General features: G+C 42.1%; 1 protein-coding gene across 2 annotated transcripts; it reads left to right on the top strand.

Moving 5' to 3' along the window:
- Positions 1–1815: 1815 nt before the first annotated feature.
- Positions 1816–17823, top strand: ppp1r16a (protein phosphatase 1, regulatory subunit 16A). 2 transcript variants are annotated; one of them, XM_035143117.2, is made up of 12 exons: positions 1816–1979; positions 8854–9971; positions 10523–10593; positions 11745–11890; positions 12670–12773; positions 13338–13462; positions 13802–13927; positions 14013–14088; positions 14271–14400; positions 14493–14655; positions 14760–16159; positions 16232–17823. In XM_035143117.2, the coding sequence occupies exons 2-11, from the start codon at positions 9725–9727 to the stop codon at positions 15297–15299; spliced, it is 1728 nt and encodes a 575-aa protein (XP_034999008.1). In that variant the 5' UTR covers positions 1816–1979; positions 8854–9724; the 3' UTR covers positions 15300–16159; positions 16232–17823. The 2 variants fall into 2 exon arrangements, with proteins under 2 accessions (XP_034999008.1, XP_034999009.1); XM_035143118.2 differs by lacking the exon at positions 1816–1979 and adding an exon at positions 7489–7627.
- The last annotated feature ends 975 nt before the right edge of the window (positions 17824–18798 follow it).

The raw sequence follows: 18798 nt of genomic DNA, 5'->3' as shown, positions 1-18798 counted from the left end.
CAAGCTTCTGGGAAGATGCATTGCTGTTGATTTAAAAAAATTACATTTCTGAAAGCTTTGAGCTCCAAAAAGTAAGATACATTTACCTCCGTTCTCTTGCGGTGGATGCAGACATTGCAAAGATGGATATAACAAACCAACACAATGAGCACAAATTTCAATGTAGTTGCTTGATACCGCGAGAAGAAAGCGAGGACTCATCCTTTTTTCTTATTTTGGGTCAACTTACCTTTTAACAAAGTTGACTTTATCATCATAAGTTATGCTTATGGTGCGCTGAATAGCAATAAGCATTCAAATTTAGAAGCTAGTTAATAATAACAATCCTAATACTACTACCACCACTAATGATAATAATAATAATTATAATATCAATAATAATAATAATCGAATTTCAATGTTCATACATTCTGTGGCAAATGCAAACCTTAAAAAGAAGATGGAGTTATATAGATACAACTGAGGGTTAGATGAAAGGGAATAAAGAAACTTTCAGAAAAAAAACAGGGTACAAATTAAGTAAAAGCTAGATTTGTAAGGTGGGTTTTCAGATGCCTACAAAAGTTGTATTTAATAAAAATGTATTATAAACTAGAAAATAGTACTGTATGGTTTTTCATCCTGAAGATCAGAGATGGTGACAGCAGCTCATGCACCCAAACATGTCTTGTCCCTGCAGATTTGTCGGTTTCCTGCAGAGGTCAGCAGATCCCAGGTCATTACGATTCATCTGTTTAATTTATTCAAAACAGGTTGTGATGCTGGTTTTCCGGGGGAGTGCCATTTGGATTTAGAAAACAAGTCAGACACTGAAGGTTGGACACAGTCAAACTATACAGTTGAATAAATTGATATTTAATGACGGGGTTGTGAAAGGAGCATGTGTTCAGGCATGTGTCAACCGTATTGTCAGGGGAGAAAAACACACCCTAGCTTCTTATTGTGACGAGATAGCAGTGCATTTATTTTTGTCAGACCAGATATACAGCTAACATTAACTCTGACACACACATGCACAGAAATCATCATCTGGAAAAGATCACAAAGCACTGACTACACACTGCGAGTATGAAAGATACCTGTGGCTTTTGTCCATTCTGTGTGCAGGGCATAGCAAGAGGGCACAGCTTGCAATACAGCCATGTACATAGTACAATAACACAATAAACACACCCAGGTATACAAATGTGTAGAGTGTGTGAACTCATAAACCAAAAGTGTTTTCACATGTGTCTGTGAGGATAAGCCATGAGCAAAATAGTGTAGCAATAACACATGTTTACAGTTTTACTATAAGTCAGGTATTTTACCTTTAAGTGAAAAGCAGGGACTGTGCATTCAGTTTGGTACATTTGGTAAATGCATTTGACATAAGTGAGAGAAACTTTTTTCTGTTGTTTTTATACGTTTGAAGAACCGATCACCATTTACTTCTATTGTATTTGATCTGGGTGCAACACTGTTTACCCCTGAAACCCCAAAAGTGTTTTGTGAACTCAAACACTTTCACCCACTCCTCCATCGGCACAGTGGTGATGAGATAATGAGTGGATTTTGTTTTATTTTTGAGTTAACTATCCCTTTAACTATGCAATAATCCTTTTCCATGCATGCAATTCCAATTTCATACACGTGCAATACTGTTTTTGTTTACATTGCACATATTTCTATTTTTACACTTCCTTGAGTTTATATAGTAATTTTTACTTCTTTACTTCTTTCATTTCCTCTTTGCTGCTGTAACTGTACCTCTCCCCACAGTGGAGCTAATGACGGATTGCTGTGTTTTAGTATTGCACCACAGCCCGGAGACTCTGCCGCCCTCTGCTGGGGCGTGTACCCGGGAGGAGAGGGCGCAGGTCCGGTTGTTATGGTGAAGCATTCCCCCTGAGGGCTGGAGCACAGGACAGCTGCCGACTTCAGCGTCACAGCCGCGGAGCAGCACAGGAGCCCCCCCGCTGACCGGTCCCCCTCCACAGGTAGGGTGTCTCCTCTCTGTCCTTACACGGACACTTTCCTCCCTTCTCTCTTCACTTCCCTTCATTATCCGTCACTTTGAGGCGACTTCACGTTTAATTCACCCCCCGAGCGACGCGGTAAACGAAGCTAACCTGAGGCTAAGGTGACGCTAGCGCGACATGATATAAATGGCAGCCGAACGCGTCGCAGCTCCACAGGTGTTCTTGTCATTCCTCACGGTTCAGACTCGCCGGGTGGAGGATAAACAGGCCGGCGTTAACTCTCATCTGCCCCCCAGCGAGATGACCCGGAGGCGGGCGGCTTAAATGAGCTGCTCGCGGGTACCTGTCAGACCAGCCCGCCCGTGGAGCCCCGTCTGTGGACCGCTAGGCAAGTTAGCTAATCTGGTAATCCTCCGTGTGTGGGGAGCAGCTCATGGCGCTTCCTGTTGTTGCTGCTGCTGCTCAAACTGTTTTTCAAAGGAAATTTTTTACTTTTACTGTTGCAAACTGTGAAAGTGAATAGTTGCAGGGGGGAACAAGTGCAAACATCCTGAGGCTGAGTGTAAACTGTAAAAACACCTGTACACGACATTGTATTCCAGGTTGCAGCTCAATGTCAAGGCAGTTAAGTGTGATCCTATAATATATAAACCTCATATTTAGCTTTATACTGAAAGGTTGATGCATAAACTAATATAAACACCAAAATATAGAGTAATCCAATATCCCACATTCTTCCTACATCTAAAGTTTCCACCATCAACTTCTCTGTGACAAACTCTGTGAAATTTAAGTCATTTTACCAGCACACAGGCAGCTATTCTTGCAGGGTTATTGTATTAGATTACATTGGACAGCTTGTTAGGTTTGTAATAAACTTGTTTGTTTATTCAAAAAAACAATGAGACTTTTATTGACATGGTGCTGTCAACACAGGTCTCAACACCTCCACACGTATAATCAAACATACCCCTGGTGTTTCGTCCTGTATGACCAAATGCGTCAGTAACACATGCATGACAATGTTCCCCTGTCAACCCCCAGTTAGTTTCTTCCACAGAGCTGAAGCAAGCAATCAAACAGTAAATCAGCCCTCTGTCGTCCACAAGCAATTTCAAAATGCCACCTTTAGACCTCTAACTTCTGACCTATCTACTCCACTCTTACTCATTCGCTCTCTCTCTCTCTCTCAGATCTGACAGTTTCAATCTATTACATATCCTACATTAGCAACCGTTAAGCTTTGCTGAATCTGTGGAATCATTTAAATACCAGTTAAAGACATACCTGTTTAAAGGCATTCAGGTGACTTGTGTGTACCTGGTGTGTCTCTGCTCATACACTTTAATGGACTCTTTATTCTACTGTTATCAACCTGAACCAGTGTCTTGATGGCTTTATGTTAAAGTGGCAGTTGAGTGGGTGAGTGATGTCTTTAGAATTGAGTTCAGAGATGTGGATGTGGTCAGACACGTGCTGCATGCCCCAGTTTTAAAGGGGGGTTTGTAAGTTCAGAGAAAGGAGAATTATTGTTGATTTTTGTTTGTTTTGGTGTCTGATAATAACTACAGTAGTGAATATTCTTATTCCACCAACTATCTCACACCAACGCTAACTACATCGTTGACTTATTTATATATTTGTCATTTATTCTTGTCAAGCCAGACTGGCTGGTCTCGCTCACACATATTGACTCATGTGGTCAGAATACATCTTCAAAAGAATTTCCAAAGTATGTTCCTGTTTCACTATATAGACTAAGATTAGCTTGTAGGCTCCTTGATGCCTGACATGACACTCACACTCACACTCACACACACACACAAACACCCTCAACAGGAAACATTTTAACTGAGCACTTTACCAAGTTCTGTAGAAAGACAAAAACATGAACCCATTGTGTAACTTGAGGTACTCAATCTGAAAACATTTCTTAATTGTCCCAATATAGTTTCTCATGATAGTTATTTAAAGGTCAAATTGTTCTTTGTTGTATAGTTTTGCTTTCTGTTATATTCCTTCCCCATGTGCCTACACCCCCACTTGTTCCTGTCTTTTCTAACCGAGGCACCATGTCTCTATGTTTAAATGTGAGAGATTCTGCAGGTGGATGTCACATACACCATCTTCTCCCGCGAGCACCATTTAAAGATTATTTATCCCCGTCTTTTTGTCTCGCCACCTCCGAGCCTGCCTGTATGACATGGCCCTACATCCTGCTCGGGTGCAGTTAGAGACGTTAAACTAGGCTGGTCTGTCTGTCTGTCTCCTCCCCATCCTTCCTCCTTCTCATATTCTCTTCTATCTCCTTCGCATTCCTTCCTCTACATTTCGTGTCCTCTCATTCCACATCCTGTCCTCCAGAAAAAGCTGCAACCCGTCATCGATTTATCTTCACGGTTCAGTTTCAAAAATTAATATTTTCTAGATCTGCCTCCATTACACACACAGACACACTCTGTTCTCCTCATGGCCTCTTACTCCCTCTACTCTGTGGCATTACTGAGATTTCTAAGTGATTACATGGAGCAGCTGAAACCTTTACACATGACAGGACTTAATGTGCCCACCCCCTCTCAACTAGATCCCCCTCCCTCTCTCTTATGTAGGAGTCCTTCTTGTTCTGTCCTTCACTCAAGGCCTGTGTCAATTAAAAGTTAAATTCACATAACGTAAAACACGCCCATTGCATTTCCCCTGAAGTACACTTCGATGTCTTATTTTGTCCCACCAACAAATAGCAAACTCATATTTGAACCCTTTCACCTCTGCTTCCCTCATAGGTTAAAGAGGGGCAGAAATGGGCATTCCAAATATTTGGCAGGCAGTTTAGATTATCTGGCGTTGTTTCATATTGCAGGCGGGATCATTCTGGAATCATCGAGCTGTATTGACTCAGCATTGTTTGTTTCAGTGAACCGGCAGGTCCTGCAGGTCACATCACACGGTGCACTGGGCCGGTTGTCGCACACTACAGCTGAGCACTGTCGTCCTATGATGGCGAACCAATTACTGCAGCGCACAGCACCATCCGTAGGAGTAGGAGTTTTGGCTGTGGGTTTTCTCGTGTCCTTCATTTTTACACTTAGGTACCACCCACCTGATGTGTGTGTGTCTATAAAATCATAGTAGTCTATTCATTCCAACTGTTGAATGAAAGTTTATGTTCGTGAGCAGCTGTAGACAGCCCTTCCTGTTAGGTCAGTAGGTGGAAAAAGTCAAGCGGTCTATAAATGTCATATTGATGCAGGGACACTTTTCCAAACACAAAATATTTTGTCTTATTTCTTGTTGTAATGTGCTGTGACCTCACCTCATCCTTTTCTGGTCTGTCGTGCCTCTTTCCACAGTTTATCCACCAACAAATTCCCCATTTGTGCGTTGTTTTAATTTACAAGAGGAAAAACACTAGTTGAGGGTAATGAATTGTGATCTTAAGTGAATCCTCCACTGATGGAATAAACATCTCAGCAAAGTTTACGTGATGTAGTAAACAAGCCAAGTGATCCCTCTGAGCTAATGTATGCTTACGATGCTAAAGATGTTTTAAGTTGATGTGAGCTGTAAATTCACTACTTGTAAGCAGAAGGCAGGATTTTGGGTCAGTGTCTGTGCCTGTACCCAAACAGTTAAGACGACTTGATGCCTCAATATACCTCAAGTTATAAGTTTCTGCAGCTACTTCTGGGAAACAATATGTCCAGTAAAGTATACTACACGTTTACAAAAAAGATGCAGATGCTTGACTGAGTTATTTCAGTTGACTGAGGGATCTCTGATTGATAATTCAAATTCAAGTTTTAGTGGGCAGCCCTGCAGTTTGCTCATGATTATTAAGGTAAGCTGAGACTCACCGAGCTGCCAGCCTGTCAGAACCTGACTTCACCGACATGACTGTTCAGACTTTGCTTTATCCAAATCATGGCCTTTAATTACACGGTCCAGGAGGCAACTTTCAGATTGTCACCACACTCAGGCTCTACACCATATACTGAACTCAAAGGCTACAAGTTAAGGGAGAATAAGATAAAAAACAAAAAAGAATGTGGTTAATATTGGTGTAGTCTAATGGAGACGATTCTGGGAGGCAGACCATCACATCAGAATCAGTGTGGAACTAATGAAGTGTGTGGTTTATGTAAAAGTAGTATAGTCATGTTTCAGGCATGTCAAGGACGAACTAACTTTACCCTCTACTATAGTGTCTAAAAGCAGTGCATTGTTCTCTCAGTGTTGCTTTTTATGGTTATGTATGCAAAAACTGCTCTATAGGACTGTGTGGCCCTGAATGCAAATAAGGGTTTTGGTTTGGGCCTGTGATCTCGGTGTGACAACACGTGTCGTTCATGTTTGTGTACCTAGAACACATCAGACACGAGAGCAAACCTCACCGTGTCTGAGCCTGTGCCTCACCTTCATTCCCCTGGTACGCCGCACTGATTGGCTTTGGCTGAGATTTCAGTTGTCTGGCTTGCCTAGACCGCTGATGAGTAAACAATATCCTGTGGCCTGTGTGTATGTGTGTGTGTCAAGTAGGCTTGGAAATCAGAGTAACTCTTGATACGATACAATGACGAAATGTTGGACATGATAAACACGATACTTATTCTGCGATACTCAGTGTGTTGCAAGACATGCATTTTATTTTATTTTTAATTAGTTATTAGATCATATAAAAACAAGGTGAAACGTCATGATTGACAGCTGAGATTGACCCACAATAAGTTGTGTGCATGTTTTGCGGGGACCTCCCGACCACCGAGCAGACTCTGGCTCCAAATGTTCAAGATGGCGGCATTTGTATCTGGGATTTTTTTGCTTCATTTCTGGATAGTGGGAGCAAGTGGAGACATGTCTATCTTTAGTCCATGTGCAAGATAAATCATCTGTGATACATCACAATATCTGCGTAACTTTAGGAAAGAAAAAGCAGGAAGTAGGAAGTGTATTTAACAACTCTGTGTTTGTTTTTGGAGAGATAGTTGCACTAACACAGTCCCATTGACAGAGAAGATTGATGTTGCATAATATTCTGCTTTTATGTGGCTTTCAATGTTGGCTCGTAATGAAGTTAAATGTAAATAAAAGAACTTCCTGTTTGTAATAAATGCAAACATATCAAAGGCCTGATGTGCAGAAACAAAGAACAGAGCAGCAGTAAGTTAAGCAGCTGTATTGTAACATGCATGGCCCAGCTGGTCTTTTTGTTGCATTCGCTGGTCCCCCTTTTCATCCCTGCATTTAGCAAGAACCCTAATCTGATTTCAACCTTAACACAGTCAAATACTGCCTTTTATGAATAAATACTTCATTAGAAAAAAAATTCCGTTTGTGAACCACACAGAACTAAAGTTTAAGATTGGGACTTTTATTCCACTGATCTCTCAGATTGTGCCTCGAATTATCCCACTAATACAACAGTTAAGTTCCTGCACGGATTTCCCTAGTTTCGTCAACCCTCTGACCCTTTTAAAGCCCCTTAAAATACCAAGAAACACATTCCCTTTTTCATTTGTTAACTGTGGTTACCAACTCTGGCCGAGCCTAACGTGTGCCCAGAGGGTTTCAGATAGAACAAGTTTTCCTGTAAACACAGACTTTGGATGACATGAACTTTTTCCTGTAGGAGGACGACAGGTTAAAGAAAACCTCCTCATGGATCACTGGTATGTTAGAAATGAAGCTAACATTCATCTTCTGTTTCGTCTCGATCTTGTGCGTGTTCCCGTTTGTTATGTTTGTATGAATGATCCGTTTGGTAGCTAGTCTTTGAGGGAGTGTTGGGTTATTACCTCAATCTAAGGAAATCCTCACATTGTCGCTTGTGACAAAGGGTGAGAGGTTAGGTATCCTAAAAATATCACAGTGGCATAAAGGAACTAAATGACCGATGCGTGACTTCTCCAAGATTTTAGTGTTGGTCAAGTAAGAGGCCTCATGCTGTGTGTGCCTGGTTGGTCATAATGTTTACATATAGCCTTCTTATCTTGATATCTAGAACACAGTCCATCATTATTATGAATCCTTATCTACCCACCAACCAGAACTGTTATTCTACCATGTCACTTTTTTGAAAATGATTGGTCTAAAAATGTACCTAATCTCTTTTGTAAATACAGTGAGATTATTGTGATTGCCTTTTTTGGACTGCACTATTTTAAATAAACAAAATAAAGTGGAAACTTTGCATAGATTCTTGGAAGAACTCATGAAATATTATGTCATAAAACATTTAAAAACCTGTTACTTTCACTTCTTGGAGATGAAAACTTAAGGGGAAGCCCATAACTGCTCCCTGGTTATTATGATCCACTCTACATCTGTTAACCATCTAATCAGCTGATTTATGCTGAGCTGTGAACTCACCGAGCTGCCGTGGCTCTGTGGCCCAGGACTACTGTCTTGTCAGTCACTCTCTCTATCTCACTGAGTGCCTCTAGTTGACCTTCCTCTCAGCGCTCACAGGCCCAGGCCTAAATAATAAATGAGTTGCCTGCAAAGAGCCGAGTGTGTGTGTGAGCCACATAACTTGGCTGGGAAGTTAACGAAAGCTAATGAGAGTGATCTTTGTGACAAAGGTCGCTACCTGCACTGAAACATGCCACATGGTCACGATTTCATTGCTTTCTCCACAGCATTGGCAATATCCGCTTTGCCTCGCGTGTATGCCGATTGCAGCAAAAGTGTGCGTCGTGCTGCAAGGTGTGTCAATCATTAATGAAAAGCCTCCTACCATCTCAAGTTTCCTTCGGAGAGGAGTAGGAGAGTAGGGGGAAGGAGCTCAGGGGTTAAAGATAAGATTAGGAGAGCACCATGAGGAGCGCCTGCATTATACTGTAACACAGCACTCGCATTTCCCCCTCCTGATGTTTCTTCTTCTTCTCTTTCACAGTCGTAGACAGAAACCGTGTCATCGAGCAACGAGTCACTAAAGCAACCACACCCAACTTTCATATTTTGAAGACCTTCCAAAAAGCCAGCGGCAAGTCTCCACACAGCAGCAGGAGATATTTGAATGCCACTACCCACAATCCCCTGAAGTAACAACCTTGTTTGAATCTTATTATGTCCCTTTTCATTGTCTATACTTAAACTCACAGCCCCGGATCTTCCTACCTTGTGGAGTTATCATTTACAGCGACCGTATTTTCACTATGGATTGTTATAAACTTGCTGCTCATCTGGATACAAGTGTTGGACGCAATTGGGACCACGATGAATTTGAAGCTAAATTGCATCATCCAACCTGGAGAGTAGTTTGACCCTTTGCCTTTCGAGCACCACTTGTCATCCTCTGTTTCTCTTGTCCCCAGTGGATCGTTGGCCAAGTTACCCACAGTTGACATGGATGGGAGGACTGACAGCTCGTCACAAACCACAGCTCGGATGCTTGTGTTTTGGACGCCTCTCTCTCACGTTTTTTCTTCAGCAAGATAAAAATAATTTGAAGAAGATGGGAAAGAGACACTTGGAAAGTCATGGAGATATCTGTGACCTGATGATGCAAAATAAGTCGATTTGATTCTTCATTTATCAGACACGGCTTCCTTGTATTTTTTATTTATGAAAGGATATTTTCACAGCATCCTTTTGTGCTGTCTCGCAGACGAAGGCCTGTGTGGCCTGACAGTCGGGCCTCTTTAAGGGCCCCAAAGAAGGCATATGAGACATTTTGGAACCTGAAAACTTTAATCTGATATCCCTGTGGATTAAGACAAACAAACAGGAATAGGCACCGGGACAGTTTGTCGTGTTGTGGTGGCATGGCAACAGATCACGGCGAGCTGCTGGCTGAAATGGCCACGGTTGGGCGTCTGAGTGCCACCGAACGCCTGAAACACGCCCAGAAGCGTCGCACTCAGCAGCTGAAGACCTGGGTGCAGATGGAGAAGGATTCAGTGCGAGGGTCGAGGGCCAAGGCAGATAAGAAGAAGGCACGCACCATCAAAGTGACGTTCCCTAATACCGTCACCCTGCTAGATGCAGCTGCTCGCAATGACGTGGAGGAAGGTGGGTAGAAACACTCACCCTGACAAGCATGAGTATTTTATGGAACTCAAGACAGGATAACGAGTGATTTCAGATTATTCCATATTTGTCCAACCCAGGGCCTTTCATCTGGATAAATGACATCTTGTGACAAAAGGCCAGTTATGAAAGTCACAGGATATTATGACCCTTTCATTTGTCTTATTGTTTTATGGACTTGCTGATATCCTTTTCTGAGATATGAGCATGTATCACATGGTGACTTTGTGTTCTGTACAACCCACAATTAAAAGGAAGGGATTCATGTATTATTCACTTTGGACACGTCATACTTAAATTCTAAAAGGCCAGGAATTTCATTTTCAGTGGTTTTATTCAGCCACTGGATCAAGGCTAATTATAGTGGAAAATCTTATCGTTATTCTCCACATACAGACCACAAGATCACTAACTTGGTGTCATCTGTTATAACTACTAGAGCAGACAGATATGTGCCAAGCGTTGCAACATTTATATGTAAAGGACTCTGCCCAGGTGGTCTGTCATAAATGGGTGTGTGGTTGTGCTTCCAGTGAGGGAGCTGCTCAACAGTGGTATCAGCCCAGATCTGGTCAACGAGGATGGACTTACAGCCCTTCATCAGGTACACGCGCACATGCACACACAGCACACACACACACACACAAATTCCAGCTTTGGTAATGCCTCAGATACTGCCAAGAATGTGGGGTCGGCCATCGCCGAGCACACAAATCTATGTACCGATCCGATACTTTACATCTTTAAAGTATATTATTTTCACCCAGATAAAACTGCAATTTTCTTTTCCCTGACATCTCTTCTTTGCCGCTCTGAAACAGCAAATTGCGCTGTACTGCCACTGGCAAGTACTGTTGCTGGAGCAGCGAAGAAGAAGTGGCTTCTGGGGAAAGAAATTCATTCATTTCATGGAAATTGTTTCAGTAGTTTTTGAACGATCCTGCCTTAGAAGCAGATTTGGTTGTAATAATCAAAATGACTTCCTCCCTCCTACATCTTCAAAACAAACTCCTCTCTTAAACCACAAACTGAACATACACCACTTCAGTCATTTAGCCCTTTTAAGTGGCTTCATGCTCAGGTACCCACGCCCATGTATTCATCACCTTATACAAACAGAGCCTTGCAATCTCCATTATGAAGTTTCCTGCACGTTTTTACACTTTGTGACTCCCCTTCACATGGCAGGTCACCTTTTGTGCTCACTAAGTACTTTTTGCCATTATTTTGTTAGAACCATAACTTCTTCTTCAGCCACTTTACATTAACTCACTGATTCACTCCCTCCATATTAGTTTGAGGGCCAGAGGTTGCAAGAGCGACGGTTACAGTCACATTTAGAGGAAAACCATAAGATTCATGCGTTTGGGACCTTGAAACACACAAAACTAAAAATACACTGCAACCTTTGTTGCCTAAATGGCTACTTTCTCTATGTTTCTCTTTCTAAGGTAACACGTACACATGCACCTACAGACTCATGAAAGCACAGAGAAGTCTTTATGGAAGCAGTTGACTCTACTCTTCCCCTTGGAAAACCTGGTGTTTACACAGCAAAGGGCTGGACCATGTATGCTAATGTTTTTCACTGTATTAGCTGCCGTAAATAACGATGCATAGATTTCCATTCTCGTGTTTCTTTGCCTAAAGTACATGTTCTCCATGTTCGTCTATGCTTGTTTTGTCTTCTGTCTGTGCTGCCTTTTGTGTCCATGTGTAGATACATTTTCAGCCACATCTGCCCTTTCTTCTCAGTGCTGCATTGATGACTTTGTGGAGATCGTGCAATGCCTGCTGGATGCTGGCGCCTGTGTGAATGCCTGCGATAGTGAGTTGTGGACACCGCTGCACGCTGCTGCCACCTGTGGACACACTGGTCTGGTGCAGCTCCTGATCCAGGCGTGAGTTCGGCCTTGAATGTCATAACTTTACTCTGTGTTAGTGTCAAAAGTAGCATGACAAAAATTCATAAGCTGATACAACTGTGTTTCGACAAGCATTGTATACTCCTTCCCTTCATGGATGTGGTTTTCTAGACCCTTTCCTCCAAAGTGAGCCGACTGCTGGGCTGGTGCTAGAGCTGGTCAACTTTTAAACCTTTTAAAAAACACTGCTTTTCAATGGGCTAGAGCCACGTCATAACGACACTATACACGTTACAGACACACAGCGTCACACACACTCTCACACACACACCTTGTCAATGGATACACATAAAAACAACATTTTGGTCTTCCCCAACACAAATGTTGTGTTTTGCACACAGAGTGGAGAAGTCAGACCCGGTTACAAGTGGTTGTGGTTAGTCTTGTTGGTCACGATAATCCCACCCCCAGCCTCTCAAGTAGGCGTTTCCTACCAGCAATGACTCAGTGACACTCTGGAACCAGTTTTTCTGGCCAAGACCCAGTTCTTTAGCTGTCAAAACAAAGAACTGGTTCCATATTAGGCATTAGCTCCAAACTGGCCCTGGAACTGCCTCTGTGGAAAAGGCACCGCTGAGAGCTTTCTTGACCAGAGTATCTTGTTTACATAAACAATGCAAATGTGGCTGCAGCTTCAATGTCAGAACACTTTGCAAGTGAATGAATCATCATGAGTGGCTTCGTACACAAGGCCATGTCACTGTGTGGTTTATTAATACTTCTCTTTTTGGATGTTTGTGTGTGCATGCTTCTAGTGGGGCTGACCTGCTGGCTGTCAACGCAGACGGCAACATGCCCTATGACCTCTGTGAGGACGAGGCCACCCTGGAGCTGCTGGAGATGGTTATGGCTGAACATGGTGGGATTATGATTGTCAGAAGATGCATGTGAACATCTCTGCAGACTGTGCAGAAAAAGGTGTTGGTAGTGAAACTGTAGGTAGAAATTTCATACTATTTCCACAAAAAAAAGCAGGAAATAAGCAGCAGCTTTCTTGAGAAAGTGTGAAATCCCTTTGAATACGCAGATGTAACCAACGATATCCCTGCAATCGACAACTACCAAACATTTCCCCCACAAAAGACACATTTTCCAAGTTTGTGTGGTTCTCTCTCCAGCATAGACAGTTTCCTGCACAGTCTTTTCAAAGTCCTGATACTTATGACAATGTGGGGCTGATGTGCCAAAAGATTATGTATTTCGTTGTGAAACCTAAACCAAAGTATGACTTAACAAGATGCTCCACATTCCTCATTTTAACACAGGCAACAGACTGATCCTCTGATATTCACCCTTTAAAATGACACAGCCTCAAATTATGACTTTACTCTCAATATATGTATATATCAAAATTCAAACAAATGTTTTAACTCTCTAACTGTTATCTATTTGCTAACTGGTATCTTTCTGTGTGTGTGCATAGGGATAACTCAGGACCGTATAGATGAATGCAGAGGAGCTAAGGAGGCGGCCATGCTAGCCGACATTCGGGCTCTGCTTCAGAGCAAAGCAGACTTAAACGCTCAGGACAATAATGGAGCTGGACTGGTGAGACACAGGAACACGCGCAGATGAAGAAATTTAAGCTGCCTACACAGAGTGGTGCAAAGCAGATTTACCAGCTCAGGGATTTTAACTTTGTGTGGTTTCAGCATGTATTCACAGTTGTAGAAAAATGTGGAATAATATGTCTAATTATGCAATAACAGGCAACATAACTGTTGTAATAATATCAGACAACATTCAGTTACATTCGGCCAAGAAAAAAAAACTCTGGATATTCAAAATGTCAAAATAGAAGATGGCAGATACCTTGTATTTTGTTTTGCTTTTTCATTTGGCTAGAGTTGATCAACATACCATTTATATATTGTGCATGTCTCCCAGCTTCATATAGCATCTGCTAATGGCTATGCATCAGTGGCAGAGCTGTTGCTGGACAACAGGGCTGAGGTGGAGGTGAAGGATGCTGATGGCTGGACACCGCTACATGCTGCCTCCTGCTGGGGACAAGTAAGCACTGCAGACAAAGCAAAACATGACTACTACTTTTCCTAACTGACCTATTTATATTATACCGTCTTTATTTATTCCATAGATCCAAATGGTGGAACTGCTGGTAGCACATGGAGCTAATCTGAACACCAAGTCTGTCTTGGAGGAGACACCTCTGGGTAAAACCAAATAGCCTCTTTGGTCCTCATAGCAAAATAATGCGGATGATATACAGTTAATCTACTTAATCTCTGTTAAAGAGGAACAAATCGTCCAGAGCCATTTCTTTCATTTTAGCTTTCTATCAGCCTCTTTCCTATAAAATCTCAATGTATGATCTTAGCTGCTTCGGTTTTTCCAGATGTGTGTGTGGATGAGGAGGTGAGAGCCAGACTAACGGACCTAAAGCACAAACATGATGCCATCATGAAGAGCCAAGACCGGCAGAAGGGCACACTGCAAAGACGAGCCTCCAGTACCGGCAGCAGAGGGTGAGAGTTGACTTTAAACAGAGCTCCGAAGAACGAGAGGGGGCAAAATGATGTTAAGTGTATGAAGTTTTTGCTTTACTTTGTCTCCACAGTAAGGTGGTGCGTCGTGTCAGTGTGAACGAGCGTTCAAGTCTGTACCGACGAGAGCACCACAAAGAGGCCAAGGTGTGGCAGGAGCGCGGTCGACAGCCTGATCCACAGGATGACGATGAGGACAGACAGACGGACAATGAGCTGCACCAACACGCCAACACGGTGAGGGAGCTCAGTCCTAATTATTAGTGGGGGGTTTTCATCACATTTTCAAATAGTTTCATCTGATTTAAGGACGGGTTTTGTTGAATGTTCTTGTGTTTCAGGCTGCTGGTTCTACAGCGACATCCCGATTAGAGGAACTGGAGGGTGCAGACAGGAAAATAGTGTCCAGCCTTGGTAATGGAGGGACGTCTGTTTCCCTGGCTGCCTCTGTGCCTGGAGAGCTGTGGAGCGGTGGGGGTCGCATGGAGCGCAGCGCCTCCTACCAGCTCAGCCCTGTATCTGCATCTGGAGCGGGGTCCGAGCCTGCAGAGGGTGAGGGGGCAGACAATATGACTCGAGAGAAGTCGCACCAAACTCTGGCTGACCTAAAACGCCAGCGGGCAGCCGCCAAGCTCAATAAATACCCTGCACCTCAGCCACCACTGCCCCCTTCCTTAGAGGAGGAGCCTTCTGTGGCAGCGGCTGAGGTTACGGCCGCTCAGGCCGAGCCCGAGCTCCAAGTGACACCCAGTCCAGAGCAGCTGGCTTCCCCAAGCCAGGTGTATTTCACCCCAGCCAGCGGAGATCCTCCATTACTGAAACTTCGAGCCCCAGAGGAGGACCAGCCTAACAACAAGGAGCCCTGCTGTGGACTCATGTAGACTCACTCAGACATTAACGCACACTGCCTGCAGAAGAGCTCGGGCTGTTGCACAAAGTGGCAAAAACATTTCAAAACAACACGTTTGTAAATTAATCACTTAAGACTGAAAGTTAAGGCCACGTGCTAGTGAGGGTTCCGTTCATTTCAGATTACTCAAGTGCAATCCACAGAATGTGCTCTCTTTGCTTATATTTTTCAATCAGTATGATTCATCTACACTTTATGCTCAAGGTCCCTGATGCTCCCTCTTAATTAGAGGCGCCACATAGACTGTATATAGAGATGGAGCCAGAGTCTGCACAGTAGCAATCGTGGTGTGGAGCCGCGGTAGCGAGGTCTCGCCAATACATGTGCTCGCTATCTTAACTGTCAATCAACACGTTTGACCATTTTATAACATCAAATAACAAATTAATACCAAACTTACTGAATAATGAGCACTTGAACATACATCAGTGTGATTATAACTACCTGAAATCCCAGAAAACATTTGGAGAAAACTTTTTTGACATTTTACTTTTTAGTTTGATCCATGCCCCATCCAATTCAATGGAGGAGGTGGGTTTATGAGCAATACTGCAGCCAGCCACCAAGTGGCGATCGAGTGGAGCTGTCATGTCGTCCATCTTCATTACACAGTCTGAGTGATCTGATGGACTCGCTTGGAGGACAAAGGTTTCTTGTTGCAGTCACAAGCAAAGATCTGCTTTGTGGTCTTTACTCAAAAAGCCTGAGAATCCCACGAAATATGAATTATCCACATAAATCTGAACGGAATTGTAGTGATTTATCTTTAACTAAGAATTAATGAATGACTGAGGTTAAAGTTGCGTGGAGGCAGATTCACATTCACGAAGAGTTAAATCCTTTGACAGGATTTGATCTGATCCTCAGAAGTTAACCTCCACTAGGTTCACTTCTGAGGATCAGATCAAATCCTGTCAAAGACCTAACTTCTGACCAATCAGATCACTGGAAAAGTAGTTGTTATTTCATTCAAGATCCTGACAAAAGAGTTCCGAGTTAGTAATGTGACAAATAATAAAAAGCAACAGATATTTTTATAGATCTGTTGAATCATTTTACTGTTCCATGCAAGCAGAGCTTCTGACAGAAAGTTAATCATAAAATAAAATAAACAACTATACATAACTATTACAGATTTATTTTCTGATTCCCAGTTTGATTGTTTTACTCTTCAGAATCACATGAGGAGACTCAATGTTTTTGAATAGAAAAGCTGTCCACACATATTTAATATTCAGTTAGATTGACAGACATAAAATACTTTTCTTCTGTCCTCTCTGCTTTTGATATAAGAAACAGTCTGACATTACTGTTATTCATAAAGCCTGTTAATCAGCAGAACAAAGCAAAACTACTCTCTCAGTAAGAAACTGAAGAATAATTCCTCGACTTATTTACAATATATCCTTTGCCTTATTTTGATAATCGGATAATAATTATTTCCACTGGTTCTTTTCTATTCTTGTTGTGTTATAATTTTGTTTACATTTCACCTTGTTGAATGTCACTTATAAACGTTGCTATAACCAGATTTACCTGCAGGTGGCAGTGGTTCTTCTCTCATAGTTAGTGCTATAGCTATGGTTCTGATGTTGTCCATTGTTATTAACTAAACCCAGAGTTAACTGAGGTGGTTGACGACCAGCGTCATGTTAGACGTCATCCAGGATGTCTGATGTTCGGCTCAGTGAAGCAAGATAACTGCGAGATATCCTGGGTATGTTGAAGTGGCTTTGTGGTACAGGCCTCGGATGTTCTTACCTGTAAAACTCTATAACATTGATACAACACATGAATTAACACAATGTCAACACAGTCCAGGTCGAGATGACCCACCAAGGAAATGTCCCATCATTCCCTGCCAAAAACGTAGAGTCACAAAGCTTCACATAATCATAACAGGAAGTGTACACATTTACACACATGGTTTGTTTTGTCACTATGGTTCCATTAACTATTCTGAAGCTCCATTTACTCAACTGTTCTCTTGCTTGATTATTTTCTGGGACTGAAAATGTTCTGAATTCTTTTATCATCTTTCCAATGCACAAAAAAGCCCAAATTTCAATATGTGTTCTCGTGCAATTTGTAAATGAAATGCTCTCTCTCTTTATATTTCTATTTTTCTAGCCTCTGAATGGAATCACTTTATTTATTCTATCTGATACTGAATGTTGCTCACAGTGTACAGTTATTGTACCATTTTATAAAAGATGAATATATAAAGATTTAAACTGAGGGCAAGATATTTTTGTGCTAACCGACGTATTCAAGAGATGGAAAATATGATCATTTTTCAAAAGTCGATGTCTTCTTAGATTTGATAACACTGTAGGTTTGCAGTTCTTGCACAAAGTCGCACGTGTAAATTTGGTGAGTGGTGGAATTTAATGACCTGTCAGACAATCTGATGAACTGTCAGTGCAATTTCTGTATTGCATTTCAATTTTGTTAGTGATTTATAAAAACAAAACATAAAATTGTTCATGTTTTCACATGTGATTCTTGTATTTTCTTTCTAAACACTATCAGTATCATTTCCTGCATCTGAACATTATATGTAGTTTTTGTTTGAAGGAAGGAAATCATGAGGAACATGTTTGCAAAAGATTGTATTGCAACTTGAATTTTGATGTTTGTTTTTGAATGTTTTTATAAATTTATGTCTGGTAAATTTAGATTTACTGGATGTTGGAAGAGTAGACTGTAAACCAAGATGGACGACATATCTCCAGTTCATCCAATTGTACATAAATTAAGCCAAAATATCCGTGATGTGGTCTAGCTGACACACATGCTCGACCAATCGCGAGTCTCAGTCTCGGCTGTCAATCATTATGTTTCACCTTGATTGTATAGCAACAAATAAGAGACGCTTTGACCTTTGAGGAGCTGTCATGTCGTCCATCTTCATACACAGTCTGGGTGATCTGATGGACTCACTGTATTTAAGACATAAGGGGTCAATCTAGGGACTTGTTGGACACAACTTCCATCCCATCAGATCACTGGAAAAGCAGTTGTTATTCCTACAAGATCCTGACGGGGACAAAAGAGTTCCAAGTTAGTAAGGTGACAAATAATTTCCCCAGCTTTCTGGAAACACTGGAAAATAGATCAGTGTGAAAAGAACTACTTAATTTTGGTCTGTGTCCCATCCAGGGTTTATGACCAATACCTCAGCTAGCCACCAGGGGACGACTAAGATGATTTGGCTTCACTTTTGGGGAAACTTTTTAAATACAGTCCATGGTTGGATACCAGGACAGGATAAGGTAATGACATCATGGTGAGAGAAGACGTTTGCCTGAGTGGTTGCGAAATGTCTCCTCCCTGTGGTAAAAAGAGCTGTGGCACATGTTAACCCTCCAGACCTTTTCCTGTTGCGTCACGCCCTCGCTCACTGTCAGCACATCTCGAGTGTCACAGTCCGACTTGATCTGTCTGCCAGGGCACCGCATGATCCACAT

This window comes from Hippoglossus stenolepis, chromosome 19, assembly GCF_022539355.2.
Source record: "Hippoglossus stenolepis isolate QCI-W04-F060 chromosome 19, HSTE1.2, whole genome shotgun sequence".
NCBI classification, from domain to species: domain Eukaryota; kingdom Metazoa; phylum Chordata; class Actinopteri; order Pleuronectiformes; family Pleuronectidae; genus Hippoglossus; species Hippoglossus stenolepis.
The sequence above is the reverse complement of the archived record's forward strand: the minus strand, read 5'-3'. Positions and strand labels throughout refer to the sequence as shown.

Bases quoted from the DNA above. Each gene is read 5' to 3' on its own strand.
- ppp1r16a (XM_035143117.2), top strand. From the start codon at position 9,725: ATGGCAACAGATCACGGCGAGCTGCTGGCTGAAATGGCCACGGTTGGG. The intron at 14,401-14,492 runs GTGAGAGTTGAC...TTGTCTCCACAG, and splicing joins TCCAGTACCGGCAGCAGAGG to TAAGGTGGTGCGTCGTGTCA. The intron at 14,656-14,759 runs GTGAGGGAGCTC...CTTGTGTTTCAG, and splicing joins TGCACCAACACGCCAACACG to GCTGCTGGTTCTACAGCGAC.